The 22,504-nt window shown below is 38.7% G+C and overlaps 1 protein-coding gene across 1 annotated transcript in view; it reads right to left on the reverse strand.

Moving 5' to 3' along the window:
* The window catches only part of LOC127657846 (raftlin-like), a 112,246-nt gene that overhangs the window by 10,075 nt on the left and 79,667 nt on the right, over positions 1 to 22,504 (reverse strand). Inside the window, exon 7 of the mRNA XM_052146788.1 lies at positions 12,093 to 12,211. Within this exon, the coding sequence (XP_052002748.1) occupies positions 12,093 to 12,211 (119 nt within the window). The remainder of the gene's footprint in view (positions 1 to 12,092; positions 12,212 to 22,504) is intronic.

Below are 22,504 nucleotides of genomic sequence, written 5' to 3' on the forward strand. Positions count from 1 at the left end.
CTCATAATGATAACACAAGACTACTGATAACAGCTTTGCTAGTACACACTATGAAGTTAGCCGCAAGTTGCTCTGGGAAGGTTTGTAATTGTTAGTTAGCAATGACTACTTCTAAAAGGCTTCAATCCAACAGTTCTCCTCTTGTAGGCTGTGTAAATAGTAAGCTGCCTAGGTGTCTACTGTCTACATACAGAAGGCAATTGCCTTCTAAGGCAACATCCGAAAATAAAATGGAACCTCATAAGTTACCAGTTTGAAAAACTCTTTGGCATTAACATATTGCTTAGCTAATCATGCAATACTTTAATGAGCAAAAAATACACAGGACAAACATTTTCAGTTAAAATAGACAATAAGGGCTTGCACGACAAGGTGATTCTCACCTTTAAATTGTACTAAAGCATCTTTTTTTAATGAAATACAGTCAAAAAATAAATGTTACGGTAATGAGAATCATCATTGAAAACAATGTGAATAGTAAAAGTTAAATGTCTGGACATGTTACGGTAATGAGAACTGGGCAGTTAGGGTTACGGTGCAACACCTATTATTTATATAAAAAATTTTTCTCCCCAATTTCCAATGCACTCTAAGTCCTCGTGGTGGAGTAGTGACTCGCCTCAATCTGGGTGGCGGAGGACAAATCTCAGTTGCCTCTGCATCTGAGACCGTCAATCCACGCATCTTATCACGTGGCTTGTTGAGCGCGTTTCCGCGGAGACATAGTGCGTGTGGAGGCTCACACTATTCTCCATGGCATCCACACACAACTCACCACACATCCCACCGAGAGCGAGAACCACATTATAGTGACCACGAGGAGGTTACCCCATGTGACTCTACCCTCCCTAGCAACTACGCCAATTTGGTTGCTTAGGAAATCTGGCTGTTGGAACAGTCTTTACCTCTGGATTGCACCTGTGATGCCATAAAATGCGGCCTAGAGTGCATTTAGGGAGTAGGGAGCACACTAGATTTGGAACAGAGGCAAAGTCTTAGTTTAGTCCTCTCTGTGGGGGACGTGTTTCAACACCCTTTATATTTATTGAGCCCTTTTGCCCAGATTGTTGTGGGCTGTGTGTTTAGACCTCAGAGGCCCTGGGTTCTTTTGAAATGGTTTTTAGGTATTTGTGTTGGCCAATAACACAGGAGCAGTCTTGGGGGACTCCAGATATGCGAGAAGAGGTTTTTGTTGGAAGCAGTCCCAGAAGCTGACCCTTTAACCGGCAACTCAGACTTAAAAGAAGAAGAGAATTGAGAAAATATGGTCTGTTTAATGGCTTTCCATTGCTGCTGGATTGTGTGAACATCTACACGTTGTTGAAGTACTGCATTCTTTCACCATGGTACAAATAAAATAAAGCAGAACCCACTCTTCAAGAAAAAAAATGCCTAAATGAAATAGCGTTCACAACAAATGCCGTTTTACTTCTGTATTATTTACTGAATGTTGATTGAAACAGAATTCTTCAGCAAGAAAAAAAAGGTTTGACTGGATTTGTTTCTAACATGATTTGATCATAAAAAGTTGTTGTTACATACCAGAATGGAGCCAGGCGGTTGGAGGAGAGGGGGTAAAAAATAAGTGTGATTTGTGATTATTATTATTATTATTGAACAGTCAAGATTTTTGCATAAATTACTCTAAGCCAAATAATGCAGCCATACATCATATAATAATATATAATTATCCAAAGCATCAATAAAAGCATGATTTTATTATTAAGGGAAGACAATCAACAATTCTGTACCAGAAGGTCTTTGTTACGGGTGCATTCTTGAGGCTCTGGGGGCCAAATTTGACCCCAAACAAAAAACTTGTAATTTTGTAGCGTAATCATGTAATATATGTTTTAAACAAATGTAATAACACTAACTTCGCTAATTTAAAAACTCAGTTTTTTGGGGTATTTTTTACCTTATTTACCTCTAAATTACTAATTCCCTTCAGTGAAGATCTACATGCGGCTGTGGCTCAGGTGGTAGAGCAGGTTGTCCACTAATTGGAGGGTTGGTAGTTCGATTCCCGGCCCAAACGAGTCCACATGCCGAAGTGTCTTTGGGCAAGACACTGAACCCCATGCTAGGGCCTTGCATGGCAGCTCTGCCATCATTGGTGTGTGAATGTGTGAATGGGAGAATAAGACGCAGTGTAAAGCGCTTTGAATACCGCTAAGGTTAATTATTACAAAACATGGTGTTACAAAGAGAAGACTTAGAGTAAGATTTATGTTACCTATCATTCATTTCAAACATCTCAATTCAATAAATCAATAGAATTAATACAAAAATGTCAATAAAACCAACAGCAATAAACAGGAATGAACAGTGATAATTAATTTTGTATACAAACATAAGACTTAGAATAACATATTGCTCCCACCTCTAAGAGTAAACTTTCTCACAGTGGAAAAATTATAAACTGTCTAAACCTCAGCCTTTGATCTGTATGTGTGTGTGCACGTGCGTAGGCAAGCTTTGTGCTAAGTATTATTGCCTCACCCTTTCATTTCTGTGTGTGTGTGTGTGTTCTGCTTTGATGCTGATTTATTGATTTTATTTGACAAATAATAATAATCCAAATTGCTAATTTTATCCTCTCACCCATTCGTTTCCAATGTGGGGTCAAATTTGACCCTGAACATCACAAGTGTGAGTTTTTTTGTCATACCACCACACAACCTCAATACAACCCAATTTTGTGTGTGTATAGATAGCAAATGTAGGAGAAGTCACCAAATCTCATGCCACTGTGATGAAGGAAACCATGTTTTTTTTGAAGAAGCAAAGTTCAAACGGAGGCAATTATGACCCCAAAGATACATAAGGGTTAACTTTTTCACAGTTAACACTCAAATAATGTTTTGAAGCACATTTCAATGCACAGACTTCCATTCTAGCCAATAAAAATAGTCCAACCTTATTTTACACCTCCATCACAGTTTTCTACCCTGGATCTAGATTTCACCACATCTGTCAAATCCTCTATCAAGTCAAGTCAAGTGGTTTTATTGTTGTTCAACCATATACAGTTGTACAGAACACAGTGAAACGAGACAACGTTCCTCCAGGACCATGATGATACATAAAACAACATAGGACAAACACAGAACCACATGAGACTACACAGACTAAATAAAATACCTAAATAAAGTGCACATGCAAACGTGTGCAAAAAGTACGGGACAGTACAATAAATTATTAACAATGCCAAATGTAAACATAACATACTATGAGATCGTGTTCTATGCACATAGCAGTTATTGAGGTAGCAGACAGTTATAAAGTGACAAAATTAAAGTGCATCTCAGGACACGTGTGTGTGTGTGTGTGTGTGTGTGTGTGTCAGTCTAGTCTCTGAGTATTGAGGAGTCTGATGGCTTGGGGGAAGAATCTGCTACACAGTCTGTCCTTGAGGGCCCGAATGCTTCGTTACCTCTTGAGTTTGTGTGAGGGGTGTATGGGGTCATCCACAATGCAGGTTGCTTTGCGGATACAGTGTTTTTTGTAAATGTCTATGATGGAGGGAAGAGAGACCCCAATGATCTTAGCTGTCCTCACTATCCTCTGCAGGGCTTTGCGGTCCGAAACGGTGCAAGTCAGAAAGGGAAACAGAAATAATTAAACTGGGGGGGGGTACTTCCTGTAACAGTGTAGTACCCCCCAAAAAACACTGTAAAATTTAAAAGAGAGGGAAAAGGCCAACACAGAGCGGCAGTGAGAGAGAGAGAGGAGAGAGAGATGAACTCTTACTCGCCAGTTCTCCGATACGCTGCAGCTTGTTCCTCGGCCACTCCTCCACCCTCTATCGGACGACAGCCACGCCTCTCCGGGCGGATCAGAGGCAGTCCTCCAGCCCCTGGCGGACGGAACACCCCGCTGCATTCTCGGGGAACAGAAGGGGTCTGCCCCGCCCCTGGCAGCGAGCCCCTCCCCGCTCGCGGTCGGCAGTCTCAAACCCTGCTGCGTTTCAGCGGCCGGTAGGCGACTCCTGCGCCCCTGGCAGCGGCCCTGACTGCTACAGGCGGTCGGCTAGGAGCCCCTTCTCCCCTCGCGGTCGGCGGCCATCGTCCTCTTCCAGGCGGCTGGGCTCCTCGTCCCCCAGCAGATGGGCGCGGCTGCTCCATTGGGGTGGACGGTAGTGGCGAGAACTCTACTACGGCGTATCCCTCCTCCTTCCCGGATTTCGGCACCAGTGTAAGGGGGTTAAGATGGGCAAGGAGGAGGCGAGAACCGGCTTGTCAATATAAATAATAATTTAATGAACACTTTAACCAAAACAACATATATATATATATATATATATATATATATATATATATATATATATATAGTTAGTTACAATAACTAACACCTACAAGAATTACCTGAGCCGTTAACTGCAAGTTCATCAAGCCACATTCACATGGACTGAGTGCCACAGAAAAGAGGAACCGCGACCACGATGTTTTTCCCAACCCTGCAGGAGCCATAAAGGTTACATTGCCAAAGGACTTGTTTTAATGATCTAGTCTGCTGTCTAGATATCACTTTGCACCAATGACTGCACTGACCTTCAAACTTTACTTTCTTCTCCAACTACATACTAAATATATTATGCTCAAACATTATTGCTCTTTTGTAGCTCAGGTTACTTCAAGGAATAGTTCACCCAAAAATGAAAATGTAATCACCCTTGTTCTGTTATTTTTCTCATGAAACAAAAAATGAGATACAGTATGTTCAAGAATCTTTATGAAACTCTTTTCATACCACAACAGTTTATAGTGACCACAGCTTTCAAGCTGCAAAAATGACAAAACAGCAACAAAAGCGAGAAATATTACCACCCTTGGTAAATATGAGCAAAGGAGGCTGTGAAAAATACATCTTTATTGTTTAGCCTTTTAATCTTTAATTCATAATATTCACAAACATCTAACCTTTAATTGAAGTAAACTAATTGAAATGGGGGAAAATCTCATAATTAAATACAAATTTTATCCAAAACACCACAATTTGCCACAATTATTGGCACCTCTAGAAATTCTTATGAGTAAAATATATCTGAAGTATATTCCCATTCATATTTTACATTTTTAGTACACCTGGGTGACTAGGAACATGAACTTGTTCAGCCATGCCTTCCTATTTCACTTCCTGTTTCAGGGGGTATAAATATGATGTAACACACAGGCCAAATTCCCTTAGTCATCCATCACAATGGGTAAGACCAAAGAAAATGTATGACGTGCAGGAAAAGGAAGTTGAGATTCACAAAATGGGAAGTGGCTATAAGAAAATAGATAAAGTGTTGAAAATGCCCATTTTCACCATCAGGGCAATAATTAAGAAGTTCCAATCAACTGGAGATGTTACAGAATCGGCCTAGAAGAGGACGTGTGTCTATATTGTCTCCACTTACGGTGAGGAGGATGGTTCGAATGGCCAAAAATTTGCCAAGAATTAAAACTAGAGAATTGCAGAAATTAGATGGGTCTTTGGGTCAGAAATTCTCCAAAACTAAATTCAGTCATCACCTACATCACAACAAGTTATTTGGGAGGGTTTCAAGATAAAAGCCTCTTCTCTCATCCAACAACAAACTCAAGCATCTTCAGTTTGCCAGACACAACTGGAACTTCAAATAGGACCGGGTTCAATGGTCAGATAAAACAAAAATAGAGCGGTTTGGCAGCAAACTCCAGAGATGTGTTTGGCGTACACACAGAGGTAGCCATATGGAAAAGTACCCCATGCCCACGGTTAAATATGGTGGTGGATCTTTAATGTTGTGGGGCTGTTTTTATGCCAGAGGTTCTGAACATCTTGTTCGGATACATGGCATCATGGACTCTATCATATACCAACAGATAAAAAATTTAAACCTGACTGCCTCTGCCAGAAAGCTTACAATGGGCCCTGGTTGGATCTTCCAGCTGGACATTGATCCAAAACAAACATCAAAATCAATACAAAAATGGTTTACTGACCACAAAATCAAGGTTATGCCATGGCCATCTCAGTCCCCTGACCTGAACCCCATAGAAAACCTGTCGGGTGAACTGAAGAGGAGAATACACCAGCGTGGACCTTGGAATTTGAAGGATCTGGAGAGATTCTGTATGGAGGAATGGTCTCAGATCCCTTGCCATGTGCTCCCCAACTTCATTAGGCATAATAGGAGAAGACTCCGAGCTGTTATCTTGGCCAAGGGAGGTTGCACAAAGTATTGAATAAAAAAGTGGTGAAATTTTGCCACACATAATATATTTGACAAAAATATTTGTTTTTGAGAAAACTTGCATTGTGTTTGCAATTGCTTGATATCCATTAGAGGACAGATTTTTGTGAATATTTTGAATGAAAGATCAAAAGTATAAACAATAAGACATATTTTTCACAGCCTTCTTTGCTCCTATTTACCAAGGGCGCTAATATTTCTGGCCACAACTGTAATTAGTGTGAATAGCATAGCTCAGATTATTTTCTCATGGAAAAATGTGATGAGAAATCTTCATTTTGAAATCTCTGCTTGTTTTATTGTTATCAAATCTGAGCACAGTTTGAGACATTGTTGAGGTCACTTATGTGAGATTACTGTCTTTTTCTCACGCTCTTTTTCTTTGAAACATGGTTGAAAGATTTGTAATTAGCATCCTGATGCGACCACGTTAAGGTAATCTTATTTGAACTCTAATTGGATTTCTTGAAACTGTTAACAAGAGATATGCCATGTGCTTCAAACAGTAAACTCCATATATCTGCCTTGAGTTGCATTAACATGTTAACCTGGTCAACCTTGTTGAATCTCATCGTTGTCCAGAGAGAAAAAGTCTGAAGTTTTTTTCTACCTTAGTTCACCCTTCACATCCTTCATAGTACATGAAATCTAATCCAAAAATAATCTCTTTCAAAAACCAGATCAGAGCAAAAGTGATTAGAGTTAAGACTGTACAGACATTGGCATGCTTCAAAACATGGGAAAAGAATTTGAGCAGGCCGTAGTGACACAAGATGTCACACACAAATAATTTGGAAGAGGAAAGAAATCCAGGGAGATAGACAGGAAGACTATAACAAGATCGGACTACATTTCACATCGAGACTTTAGATACCCTGAGCGGATCAATTGGTTTTAGCAGTGGAGTCAGTGGATTTCTTGCAGACATCTCAAGGCCTTCATCTGTCTGTGTTTACTCACAGAATGTTCCTGAAATAGGATGCAGGGATAATGCATTGTGACAAATGTTTTCATATTCGTGTTAATCACAGCAATTTCCTCTTAATTTCTCAGTGACCGGAATATGTGTCAGACCTTTTATGCAGGTAAAGCAGTGTTTATAATGACATCCAATCTTTGTCACCGCCTGCGGTTGCTATCATTACAATGTCAGCATGACAACAACATCCAAAATTAACAATCGGCAAGTGCTAAGTGCAAGAAAATACTGACTTTGGCAAGTAAATAGCTCAGTCTTATAACGAATAACTTATTATTATGTCTTATAACTTTTTCCTCAATGAATGCCTACAGCTTTTTTTCTCCAAAACTGGAATATTCGATGCATTAAGCCACCAAAATGAAAATGCGTTTTTGTGACAGGTGCAGTTTCATTTGGAACTGGAGACTGACTTGCATATGAAAACAGCAGAATAATTCCATTATCATAGGGACGAATTACAGTATATAATGTCATATAAATAATGCTAAATACAGTTTCATTGACTGCAAGTAATATTTATGACAGGCAAATTTAGGCAAACCCTCAGACAACCAAGAATTAACGTTTATGATGTGTTTTCTTTAAGGCTGTCGATTTCACCTTAATTTAGTGCAATCATTTTATGAAAAATATCACGTTAAAAATGTATGCAATTAACCATGCCCCAATGTAAATTCCGTAATAAGGAATGTTTCTACCATCTGAGCAGTTCAGCCTTGATGTTTAAGCAATTATATAACACTAGGGGGACGTCAATCCGTACATCTTATCACGTGGCTTGTTGAGTGCAATTCTGCTATAAGCTTGGTTTCTGAGGGTTAATTTAAAGTGAATTTTGGACCATACCACATATGATTTACTGTATATGGCAACACAGAATTAAGCCTGTTCTTTGGACTCAATTGAACGTAAGTTCCAGAACACTGACTTTATTATTTATTTATTTACTTTATTTTCAAGTATCTACCCTCCTGTTAATAATACACACTTATATACAGCTAGAGCTCACTGCCAGTGTAATAAAAGGCAGTTAAGGCAATTTCCTCTTCTGTGGATCATAACTAATAAATGTTGCCAGGGAGTAAATCTTCAAAGATTATTCCTCAAGGAAATGCAAAATGGAAAACAGTTTTTTGTTGTTGTGGTTCAGGGGCTGAGCTCTGGTGACAGAGAGCGCTCATTGCATTACTTGTCCAAGGCTACACTGCCTATTGATTTTCCTTTACGATGAGAATAGAGTCCTTGCTCAAATTGACTTGTGCCGAACAAACAAGCAACTGGGCAAGAGCTTCAGAGATTTGCGCATAAAATTAAACATTTCCAAATATATACAGTATATTCTGTCTTAATGCTCTAACTAAATTAATGATGGGACAGACAGGCGGACAGCCAGACAGATAGATAGAAAGATGGATTAACTTAAAAAATAAACAAAGAAACAAACATATGTGTATATACTGTATATATATATATATATATATATATATATATATATATATATATATATATATATATATATATATATATATATACATTTAAATAATAGAACAGATAACTAGCTCAATATATTTAAAATGGAATAACTAGTTATATTAAAAATAGATTTGATAAAAAATAAACAATACTGAATATAAAAATAAAAACTAAATATAAATACATTAATAAATACATTCTAGCAACTACCTAAATACATTTATAATGGAATAAATTAATTAAAGAGTAATAACAAACTAAATAAAAAAATACAATATGTTCAAAAATGGAATAGATAACTAAATACACAGACAGATGATAGATAGATAGATAGATAGATAGACAGACAGACAGACAGACAGACAGACAGATAGACATACACATAGATGATAGATAGACAGATAGATAGATAGACAGACAGACAGATGATATATAGACAGACAGACAGACAGATAGATGATAGACAGACAGACAGATATATGATAGATAGACAGACAGACATATAGATAGATGATAGATAGATAAATGGATAGATAGATAGACAGACAGACAGTCAGAAAGACTGACAGACAGATAGATAGATGACAGACAGATAGACAGACATACAGCTAGATGACAGATAGACAGAAAGATAGACAGACATACAGATGATAGATAGATTGACAGAGACAGACAGATAGATAGATAGATAGATAGATAGATAGATAGATAGATAGATAGATAGATAGATAGATAGATAGATAGATAGATAGATAGATGGATAGATAGATGATAAACAGACAGACAGACAGATAGGTGATAGATAGACAGACAGACAGACAGACAGACAGACAGACAGATAGATAGATAGATAGATAGATAGATACATAGACAGACAAACAGATAGACAGACAGATAGATTATAGATAGGTAGATAGACAGACAGACAGACATATAGATGATAGATAGACAGACAGACAGTCAGACAGACAGATGATAGACAGACGACAGATAGACACACAGCCAGATAGATGGTAGATAGACAGACAGACAGACAGACAGACAGATAGATAGATAGATAGATAGATAAACAGACAGACAGACAGACAGGTAGATAGATGGATGGATGGATAGATGACAGACAGACAGACAGACAGACAGACAAACAGATAGACAGACAGACAAATAGATAGATAGACAGACAGACAGACAGATATACAGACAGACAGATGATTGATAGACAGACAGACAGACAGACAGACAGACAGACAGTTAGATAGATAGATAGACAGAGAGAGACAGAACTTAATAAATAAAACAAAATGCTTGATAAAATAAATAACAGTGTGCCATCAGTAAAGTGCAGTAGTTGACTGGTGTTCTTAGAGAAATGTGATATACGAGACATTTAAAATAACCACATGTGTTCATTGAATACAGAAATATCAGTGATGGAATATGAGACCGTGATGGATTGGCTGACAGAAGACATGAGTCAGCAGCAGCAGAAAACATCAAATTAAAAATGTCAGGCTGCATTCATGAAAACATCCTTCTTTGCAATGAATCTACTGTATATAGATATATGTATAATATGTATAATTCTGATGTTTGTAAAATACATCAAAATGCCCTTAAAATAACAACTTAATAATATGTGTAAGATCTTTTAAGGAACAGTTCACCCAAAAATAATAATTGTGTCATCATTCACTCACCATCATGTCGTTCCAAACCTGTATGAGTTCCTTTCTTCCGTCGGAACACATTTTTTTTAAAGAATATCCTGCCCACTCCTTTTCATGAAACAACATGAAGAAAACAATGACAGAATAAACATTTTTGGGTGAATTATTCCATTAAATTACAATCGCACTGTACACTGGGAAAAGTGAAGTAAAGTTAGATTTTAATGCAGCGCGTCAGTCAAGCTTCACTGAATAATGCTGGACAGAGAAAGTGTATCCTTACCCAATGCCATGCTTCAGAAAAAACAGAAACACAGGAAGGCTACAGGATTATAAAATGAAGATCAAAATTCAATTACCCTGATAGTATCAGTACACAGCACTAACTAACACAACACTGCCCAGTTCATTCACTTCACACACACACACACACACACACACACATAGATACATACCCCAAATAAACCCAAGGGAAACCAACTTGAGAGAAATCAATGGTGAACTGGCACGATATCTGATTTCAACAAGCAAGGCTTAGTCGCTCTGAGAAGCAGGGCCCATTACTGTCACTCAAACAGGAAGCTCTGATGTGAAATGGGCTTTTTTGTCTAATTTGCAGTGACCTTTAAGACAGCTTTTTTTTGTAGCTTCACCTAACTGAATGTTTGTTAGTAGATTGTGCAAGTCATTTCACGCACTCAGGAATGCTAGTCTCGTATAGCCAGACTTTTGACTATCGACATAATGTCTGGTCCACTTTGCAGCTTGTTCTGGTCAAGAAAATGTGTTGAGATTGGTATCACAATTTCTGTCCATCCAAAAGTAATAATACAGATAATTTAACAGACATTACTCAGAAAACGTGGAAAGTGGAAGATAACTACCTGGGTCTCTTAAAAACCTGTTACAATTCCAAAATTTTTGCAAAATAATTTTTACGTTGTGTCGTATTGCAACATTTTCCAGGTGAAATGAAATCTAGAGGTGCTATAACAATGACTTATTTGCACAAATCATAAATAAAAAGGGCAGATTATCAGTTCTTAAACACTCAATTTTCACCCTTTTATTGACACAATGCTATCTTATTACTGTATATCAAATGTATATACTTTTTTCTTTTCTCCCCTTTTTCTCCCCAACTTCGAATGCCCAATTCCCAATGAGGTATAAGTCCTCGTGGTGGCGTAGTGACTTGCCTCAATCCGGGTGGCGGAGGACAAATCTCAGTTGCCTCCACATCTGAGACTGTAAATCCACGCATCTTATCACATGGAGCGAGTGGTGGCTTCATGTTATTCTCCACGGCATCCACGCACAACTCACCGCGTGCCCCATCGAGAGCGAACCACGTTATAGCGACCACAAGGAGGTTAGCCCATGCAACTCTAACCTCCCTAGCAACCGAGCCAATCTGGTTGCTTAGGAGACCTGGCTGGAGTCACTCAGCATGCCCTGGATTCAACCTCGTGACTCCAGGGGTGGTAGTCAGCGTCAATACTCACTAAGCTACCCAGGCCGCCACATCGAAACAATTTTACACACACTTTAAAATGGGTAGACTGCATGGAAGTAAACCAGAATGATTTGTTTATGCTGAGTCAGTCATTACCAAACCACTATTACATGCTATTGAAGTTAAGTATTTTATATTAAAGGTTATTGGTTATGTTGTTCTGTACAGGGAAATATGACAATATTTGTTTAAAGAAAAGAATGGAAACGTGTTTGTTTGAGTGTCACTCACATAAATTATTGTCCACTGTTCCACTACTATGGCGTCATACGCAGTTGCTGCATTAGCGTCGCCTTCCACCCCTTCCTGGAACACAAACACGCTGTCCACGGTCTTGGCGATCAGATCTGCTGGAAAGAAAGGCACGATCAGGCAAAACTCTACCAGACACCTTTGACTATCAGCATAAATATGATCTCTATTGCAAAAACTGCCCATTTAAGACTAGGGTACTCTTAGAGTTGTCCCACGTGCCACTCGGTCTCGCACAAAGTTGAGTGCTCAGCCTTTCAAAATATACGATTATTATAGAACAGTCAACTCCAGTAGGTCTGCATGTCTAAACTAGGCTGTATGCGGACAGTCCGTGCGTACTGTGCTGATGACAAAATTTGCATCATGTGCACGTACACGAGACAAACTGGTACACATAAAAAAGTATGCTTTGGCATTTAGAAAGGAAGGTGACTGACTGACTGACTGACTGACATGTAAAACAAACACTCAGTTTGTTTAATTTTAGGATGCATAAAGTGGGGCATGTTTATCTGAAATAGTTGATAACACAAAAATAAACCAACATGGCAAAAGATTAACTCAAATAATGGTGCGGACTGTAATTAGTGGGAAATGTGTACAGACTCTGTGATCAGAATGTTTGTCCAAAACAAAGTAATAGATCCTAGATATACTAGATAGTTAATGTTTGTCAAGACAAACTTTATTGTTATTGTCTGAAAAAAACAAATTGATGGTAACAGATAGATAAAATAAATACATATATATATATATATATGGGGTCCAGCTGGTAGATAGCTGTGCAGTGTGTACACCTCTCTCTCCTGATCTCAAGACTAGCGACTGATGCTAGAGGCTGTAGCCTTTAGCATCCTTATTAGATCACCCGCCTCCCACGCTGGAGACGTTGGTTCGAGTAGAACAAGAGCGTCATATATATATATATATATATATATATATATATATATATATATATATAGGGGCTGTCAATCGATTATTTAATTAATTACGTGGTGTCCCGATTAAATCGCATTTAAATCGCATATACAAATATTTGCTGAGAAAGCCCCTCATATAACAATAACTCAATATTATCAATATATATCAATATATAAATAATGGAACAGATGACTAACCAAATATATTTAAAATGAAATAACATAAAATTGTATAATATAAAAAAATATATTATACAAGCATAAATAAAATTTAACAACTAGCTAAAAATATATAAAATATATATATAATATAATATATATATATATATTACAGTTTTTCTCAGTCAGCTTTGGTGCATTTCTCACATCACTATTTACATTTGCACAACAGTTAGTTCAACCTCCACAACATTTAGTCATTTGTGCACATCATAGTAGCAGTTTCTCATTCCTTCCAACAAATTGCGTAATGCTTTTGGACATGCATCAACTGCTTTCATACAACTCTCTGCTGTTCTATAACATTATCACTTGCTTATGTCATGTCAGTCAAAATGAACTATACTTGTGAATGCTGAATAGTCATTCCATATAAAACTAATAGTCCTCATTTCATTGCTTGAGTCATTACATACAAAAATGTTGAACTAGTTGTCAAAATCTGTCAAGCAAATAAAATTAAACAAATTAAATCTTTTTTTCCTGAAAATATCTCCTAAATTGAACAATTTCTCTCAGGTGAATCTTTCACTGATGAGAAGGGGTGTGTGACGTGTTAGTTGCAACCAATGATAAGCCACTTCTCTACAATCACTGTCAGAGCTGAATCCCATAAACCCCCACTTTACAAGCATATATGAACCAAGCAGGACATAGTGTGTACCATTTATACAATACTGTGACACATAAATGGAAGGTCAGCCTCGTGGAAGAGGGGTGAGGGTGCGGAGAGGAAGAGGAAGTGGACAAAACAGGGGAAGAGGAAGAAGAGGCCAAGTACATAGGCGGATCCCTGATGAAATCAGGGCTACAATTGTGGATCATGTTGTCAATCACGGCCTAACAATGGCTGAGGCTGGTCGAAGGGTGCAGCCAAATGTTGGGAGAACCACTGTAAATTCAATTATTCAAACATTTCGTCGGGAGAACAGGTGTGTATAAATGGACAGTAATTCAGCACTAAACAATCTGCACTGCACTACTGCCATTGTGTCATACATGAAGCTTGCAGTGGGACAATAACTTGTCACTGTACATTTTACATTTAGACGTACAGCTTTACTGTATCACACATTTAGTGTATTGTAGTGTTACAGTAAAGATTTGCCATATTTACTGTAATTTTACTCTGCACCACACAGGATTGCAAGACAACCTCGCAGAGGTGGAAGAGGGCCCTTTTACTCCAGCAACAAGAGGAAGCCATTTGTGCAATGGTGATTGCAAACAATGCCATAAGGTTGAGAGAGATACAAAGTGCTGTTATAGAGGATGACAACGTCTTTGGGAATATTGAATCTGTTTCAGTCGCTACAATTGACAGAGTGCTTAGGAGGAATGAAATGCGCATGAAACAATTGTACAATGTGCCATTTGAACGGAACAGTGACAGAGTGAAGGAGATCCGTCACCAGTATGTACAGGTAAAACATGTATGTGTTCTATGCATATACTGTAATGTTCAGTGCTGTAAACTGTTTACTTTGTGTAGTGTCATGCACTACACTTACATGACAGTTCTGTGTATGTGTATTCACAGTGCATACTGTACAATATGTTGTCCAAAATGCATTATGTTACACAGGAAAAGTTGTTATAGTTTTTCTCACTCCCTCTTCTGTAATAAAGCATGTACTGGAGCTGGAGGCCAGGGAACCGCTGCACACATTCATATACCTTGATGAGGCAGGTTTCAATCTGGCAAAAGGTAGAAGACGTGGAAGGAATCGCATTGGACAGAGAGCAACCATTGATGTCCCAGGCCAACGAGGAGGGAATATTACTATGTGTGCAGCCATCTCAGAAAACGGCATCCTCACCCATATCCCCCGTCTTGGTCCATACAACACACAACATCTGCTGACTTTTTTAGACGCTCTTTACAGGGACATAATCCCTGAGAATGAGAGGGGTCTAACTGGAGACCATCTGAGCAAGCATGTTGTTTGGGATAATGTGCGTTTTCACCACTCAGATCTCGTCAGACAGTGGTTTGCAGCACATGATAGGATGCTGGTGGAATATCTCCCTCCCTACTCACCATTCCTAAATCCAATAGAGGAGTTTTCTCTTCCTGGAGGTGGAAGGTATATGACCGTCATCCACATACCCAAATGGCCCTGCTAGTGGCCATGGATGCAGCATGTGATGACATCACAGCAGAGTCCTGCAGAGGGTGGATTCAGCCACTCGAGAAGATACTTTCCTCGCTGCATTGCAAGAGATGATATTCGCTGTGATGTAGATGAAATTATGTGGCCAGACAGAGAGGAACGTCTGGATGTGCATGAATGATTACAGTACTATGTATGTTCAGTTCCAATATGTACTGCAATATTGTTTACAGTTGTGCACAGCTCTACCCAAAGGGAGTTTATGTTTGTTGTAAATAAGGGTGTATTTTTCTTTGGCACAATGCTGTGAACAAATTAGAATTGCAAAGAAGTAACAATGTGAAACATACATATTCAGTGTCTTGTACTCAGTTATCTCACTAAATACAGTAATGTGTAACTTTACTGTATTTTTCAAATGACTGTGCAAATAGTATATAGTGCTGTCTTGAGCATTTTCAGGTAGTGTCACCAAGATCTGACTTTTTGCATTGGAAAACATTTACAGAGTAAACTGTCATAATGAAAACATGACAAAGCCATTTGACTATCTTGTTCATAAACAATGGTGTCAGGACTTTTCATCTTGACTGACACGGACACTTTCATTGACATGAATACTTGCTTTTGAGGAATGAGCTATCCATTTTGAGCAAGTGACACGCTTTTGCAGGTTATCAACTAGGTTTTGCAGTTTGAACTAATTGTTTTGAGAACTGCATTAACTGTTGTGCAAATGTAAATAGTGATGTGAGAAATGCACCAAAGCGACTGAGAAAAACTGTAATATAATATATATATATTAAATTAATTAATTCTAACAACTAACACAAATAATTAATACATAACAAATGGCTAAATTAAATGAAATAAAAACCAATACATTAATAAATATGTTCAAAAATAGAACAGATAACGAAATATACTTAAAATAGAATAGATAACTAAATATATTTAGATAGATACAAGACAGACAGACAGACAGAGAGACAGACAGACAGATAGATAGATAGATAGATAGATAGATAGATAGATAGATAGATAGATAGATAGATAGATAGATAGATAGATAGATTTTCACTGATATATAAAAAAAGCAAAATATACAATTGTGGTCATTGTAGATAAACATGCTACTAAGAGCCTCAAAACCTGAAAAATGTATTTTTTCATCAAAAGTCCTCACTATATCAACTCGGTACCTCGGTAAACATGACTTTCTTTCATGTTGTCTGAGGCTGAAACTAGCAAACCTAAATACGCCGGGTACATTTGATCTCACTTTATGATACTAAAGAACAGCAAGAAAGACTCGTTAACTCTAGGGGGAAATCTAGGTCATAAAACTATCAGTAGAGGAAGAAGAGATGCTGGAAGAGGACACGGGGAGTCATTTAAAATATTTCAAAGAAAGAGTGACAGAAACAAGGCAGACAGAGAATAATGAATGACCATCCTAATTAGCCAAGATGTCCATATAGGAATCTAGAACATTCCAGATTAAATAAATAAACCCTTTTAAACCTTTTTCAAAAGTAAGAGCCACACATTTTAATGGCCTGACATCACTGTCACCCCATGTGGCTCCTCAACTTGGCCCTGTTTTAGAGTCATCTTCATATATGGGCGAATAATAAGCTCTGTTGAGTATTAAAGATGAGAGCAAGGGCGCCTGGGAACCAACTTGCATCTAGTGTTATTTCTGCATCCTCTCTTGGCTGGAGAGCTTCCTTATTACCCCTCCTGCATTTACACACTAATACGGTTTGTGCTGCCCCTGTCTGCTCTGGGAGACACTCCAGATTACATTATAGCGGGTCTGAAGGATGGGCGACTGTGGGTTGGACCCTGGCGGGGCACTTCGGAGGGGGTTTTCTGCGGAAAGGGAGGGGAATGGTGGCTGTCGCCTTTGTTCTTCCATCAAATGAAAACTATTTAAGGCTGCCATTACTCAATTGAAGGCATCTTACAGGCCTTTCAAATGGGGGCACTGTTCTGGCCCCCCTATATCAGATGTTCCCACTTGGGAATGTAATTGGAAAAGTCCACTTGGGAGATTGCCTCAGCTGGGCAGCTCGTCTGGATAGACAGTGATGTCTTAGGTGAGACAGTCTGAGAGTGGTCTTTTTTTACAGACACAACAAATGTGGGCTCAATAAGTTGTCAGTCCTTTGAGGGGGGCGTTTATGAGATTGACAGGTGAGAGCGAGGAATTGTCAGTTTGATGGAGTGAGGCTGTTGGAATATGTGGAGTTAGTCTGGTCGGGTCAACTGTGACTGATGGCGTTTAAGTTTCAACATGTCGGAGAGAGTTGCTAATGGTTGAGAAAACTCATGTATGTTTTACAACGTGGGACAGAAACAGGCCAAGATAGAGTGGGGTTGATAGAGCTGGATGAGCCAGTAAAGGTAAAGTGTGTCATTTTTGCATCTCTCGTGGCATCAAATGAATTGACAAAAGTAATAATTGTTTCCAAACAGGTTTCCCAAACAGTCCTTCATCTTCCATTGGTGGGACAAACAGGTAGACCCGCCCCCAAACTCACGGCATTTGTTGAGACAGAAGTTGGGTTGCAAACAAACAGAGCAATGATCTGGCAGCACCATTCCTTTGGTGACATGCTATGACCAGAATTTCAGAATAAAGACACATTTTATTGATTACCGGGGCAGATTTCCATTATATTACAATCACAATAGTAATACTTCCAATAAAGCATTTATTTGAATGTAGCTCAATGGATGACCTATAGTGTACGTTTTACTTAGTGTACTGTAAGAAGCTTATAATTTGTTAAAAGCACTTACATGAATTATTCTGTTAAAACTTGTGTATTATTTGAGTTGTAAACTGTTTAAATAGCCACTTTTACGCTCATTGTAGAGTTTATAGCATTACGTCGTCATGGCAACAAAGTTGTAGAATTGGATATGACTTAACACAGAAAAGGTTAGTAGTGATAAATACGAATTGATCACATTTTTTTTGCAAAGTCCTAGCAACCGGGCCAATTTGGTTGTTAGGAGACCTGGCTGGAGTCACTCAGTACACCCTGGATTCGAACTCGCAACTCCAGGTGCGGTAGTCAGCGTCAATACTCGCTGAGCTAACCAGGCCCCCATTGTGACTATAATTTTGAAACAGTGAGTATTTTATCATTTATGAATTTCTCCCATTCACTTCCATTGTAAGCGCTTCACTGTAACGACAATGTTTGCTTTTTTTATAGAAAAGGATGAACAGGGGGCCTGGGTAGCTCAGGGAGTTTTGACAGGCCTGGTTGCTAGGGATGGTAGAGTCACATGGGGTGGCCTACTCGTGGTCACGATTAGTGGTTCTAGCTCTCAACGGGGCGTGTGGTAAGTTGTGCGTGGATCGCAGAGAGTAGCATGAGTCTCCACATGCTGTGTGTCTCTGCGGTGTCAAGCACAATGAGCCACGAGATAAGATGCGTGGATTGACTGTCTCAGAAGCGGAGGCAACTGAGACTTGTCCTCCACCACCCGGATAGAGGCGAGTAACCGCCCCACCACGAGGACCTACTAAGTAGTGGGAATTCCAAATTGGGAGAAAAGGGGATAAAACAAATCTTACAGTTTTATTTCTCAGGTGAAGTTATGTTGTTTTAAGTATGTTTAGTTATTTTGTGACTTTGAACGAGCTCCTCTTATAGAGCTCATTAATGCACCATGAATGTCAAGAGCTTCACAACAAAATTACATTTCAGCTTGTTTCTCACCAAAACATTTCATATGCCTTCAGAAGACTTGGAATATGACACAAAAATCAGATGGACAACTTTTATGAAACTTTAAGGTCCTTTTTCAAGCTTCAAACTGTCACTATCACCGCTAATGTACTGCAAGACAGATATATACATTTAAACATCCTTTTGTGTTCCACATAATAAAGAAATAATACCAGTTTGGAACAACATGAGGATGAGCAAATCCTTTAAAACTGAAAAGAAATCCAAACTTCACCTTTAAGTCACGATTAGGTGTGTTGTTTGTGTGTACCTGAATGCCATTCACTACAGTCTCTTTGTCTCTTTCTCTTGGACCTGCCAAAGTGGTTCCATTCATGCACCAATCCTTTTTGTGCAATGGGAAAATGACAGTGGAGGGATCACCAATATTCCTTTCATGGCAAAATAATACCTTATTGGAAATTCATGCGCTGAATATCTGTGCCTTCACTGTATCTGCATATATAGGCAGAACAGCATGAATAGTCAGACGCGTGAATGTGGCGCAGCTGCGGGTGTGTATTCTTTTCAGGGGAGGGGAGGAGTGGTTTTGCACGGTGCAGAAGTTGTACAAAAGAAACCTTTTAGTCAACATAATTTGCATCTTTTCAGCAGGAGCTACACCTGGAAATGTAATAAGTGTGTTGCTTGCCATGTTGCTCTCCTGTGGAGTGTATGAATCTTTAATTGTGAACTTATGATGCCTGCTTTGAGCTGAGAGCATCAAGATTTACAAATTCAATATGGGCGGCACTCACTCAGGCTTCCATTAATGCCACACCCATCGCATTAAAAATGACTTCTGCCTCCTACTGTTTTCACCATGGAAACCACATTTACTTATTCTCATGTCGTTTCAAACCTGTATGACTTTTCTATTCAATTTAACACAAAAAGAATATTCTGGCCACTCTTTTCCATATAATGAAAGTCAATGAGGTCTGGGGCTGTCAAGCTCTGAAATCACAGCATAAAGTATCATATAATAGTCCAGATGATTTTATACAACTTTCAAGTTGTCTGGAAAAAACAAAACAAACAAAAAACAAACAAACAAAAAAAATCGTACATTGCTACTTTTCTCATTAACATGCATAATACAGCTAGGACAAATGTTGAAATTCTCAGTGAATAATACCTTAAATTACATCTGTTTCTCCTCAAAAGATCATATGAATTCAGAAGAATTGGATTATAGCACACAAGTAGTATAATCACTTGATGTTTATGATAATTTTATGGTGCTTTTATATTATTTAGCATCTTGACAGCCTCAGTCCACATTCACTTTCATTATATGGAAAAGAGCAGTCAGGATTTTCCTTTTTTTTTCTCCCAATTTGGAATGCCCAATTCCCAATGTGCCTCTTGGTTGCATAGTGATTCACCTCAATCTGTGTGGCAGAGGACGAATCCCATTTGCCTCCGCATCCGAGACTGTCAACCCGCGCATCTTATCACGTGGCTATTTCAGCGCGTTGCCATGGAGACATAGTGCGTGTGAAGGCTTCATGCCCTCCAACAAAGCATCCATGCTCAACTCATCACGCACCCCACTGAGAACGAACCATATTATAGTGACCATGAGGAGGTTACCCCATGTGACACTACTTAGTGTAAGTTGCTTAGGAGACCTGGCTGGAGTCACTCCAAACTAGCGAACTAGCGAACCCCAGGGGTGGTAGCCAGCGTCTTTTACCACTGAGCTACCCACCTCCCCCGGCCAGGATATTCTTAAAAAATTATCCTTTTGTGTACCCCAGAAGATAGAAAGTCATACAGGTTTGAAGTAAACAATAACATACATTTTATTTTTGGGGTGAAAAATCACTTAAAAGAGGACGGAAGGTAAAGGTAAGCTTCTTTTTTAAAGAACATTCTCCTGGACAACTTCAATGTCACTGAAACTGAGGTAGACGGGGGCACAGACGAGGTGTAAGAGTAAATCAGTGGAGCAGAACACCACACCAACAGCAACAACAAAGAGCAGAATCCATCAAGAGACTTTAAGCTACCACAAAACCCCCCGTGCACCTCTGGACTGGCGGATAAACTCTATATCAAAGCCAACTGGAGGGCAGATTCTGATGAATAATCAATCATTTAATTACATAAAACAGATAAAGATTAAATTATAATATATATATATATATATATATATATATATATATATATATATATATATATATATAGTCAGGATGCATTAACATAATGAGAATTTGCAAACGTATACAGGTACAATTCCCTGTATATTCCTGGACAAATGAACACTAGAGGTGCTACAACAGCTGTGTTTTATTCACTCTCACTGATTATGGCTTTATAAATACTTATTTTTCTCTCTATTACTCAGAACCTGCTATGTTATGATATAGACACATTTTTACTCTAATGCATCTTTTGAAAAACGATACATTTTAATACTTGTATTACAGACCCACCTACATATATACACATATTCCAACTTGATTAGCTTGCATGGTACCTCATCCTCATAGAGCATTCAACTCTGAGTTAGAGGACCCCGGTTCAAGTCCAGCCATGAACTCAAGCTGACACGTGACAAGACAGAGGCATAAAAGCGACACAAAATGACGTGGTTGCTTCAGAATATGTTCCTTTAATTTTGTGTCTGCATTTTAAAACACTATTGGTTAGGTTCAGGAGAAAGTTTTAGTATGTTTTAAAAACTACTAAAATTCTAAAAGTTCTAAAATTCACCTTTAAACCTCGTCAGAATACGACACCATTTTACTCGCTTTTGCGCCCTGCTGAACATTTAACTGGAAAACTACGGCTAAGCGTGTTATACAGCACGTTCATTTTGAATTGCAAAAATGTTCATGTTCACGTTAATTTCATGAGATTAGGCTGAGAATATGGGGGGGAAATGTGCTTAACTCGACTGAAAATAATGTCAAAATGCATTTTATTGCATTTATTTATTTATGCTAATGCAAGTATTACTTTTAATATTGTAAAAATATCAAATTAAGTATGAGCAATAGTAATAGCATGCAACAGTGCCTGCCCACTTTTTCTTAGCTGACTTGGTTCCGGAAGTATTTTTCCAATAAATGTTTTATTTTATTTCATAAAATTATTTATAAGAGTTCTAAGCTATGAACCAAATCATCCAGCTCTGAAGTAAATCACAGTGTGGAGCGGAGGGGGGCGGGGCCGGATTATGATTAAATCATAATTTAATGGAAACTTAAACCAAAAGCACAAGCATAAACACACACATGATGGATACGCCCGTAATTCTCTCTCTCTCGAACCATCGTCACCGGCCGCCTTTATCCCTCGTGCGCCTCATCAGGCCGATTGGGGACCGGGCGCGTGATATTCCGACCCGCCCCCGCCCCCCTCCGCTCCACACACAG

Source organism: Xyrauchen texanus, chromosome 17 (assembly GCF_025860055.1).
Source record: "Xyrauchen texanus isolate HMW12.3.18 chromosome 17, RBS_HiC_50CHRs, whole genome shotgun sequence".
NCBI lineage: Eukaryota > Metazoa > Chordata > Actinopteri > Cypriniformes > Catostomidae > Xyrauchen > Xyrauchen texanus.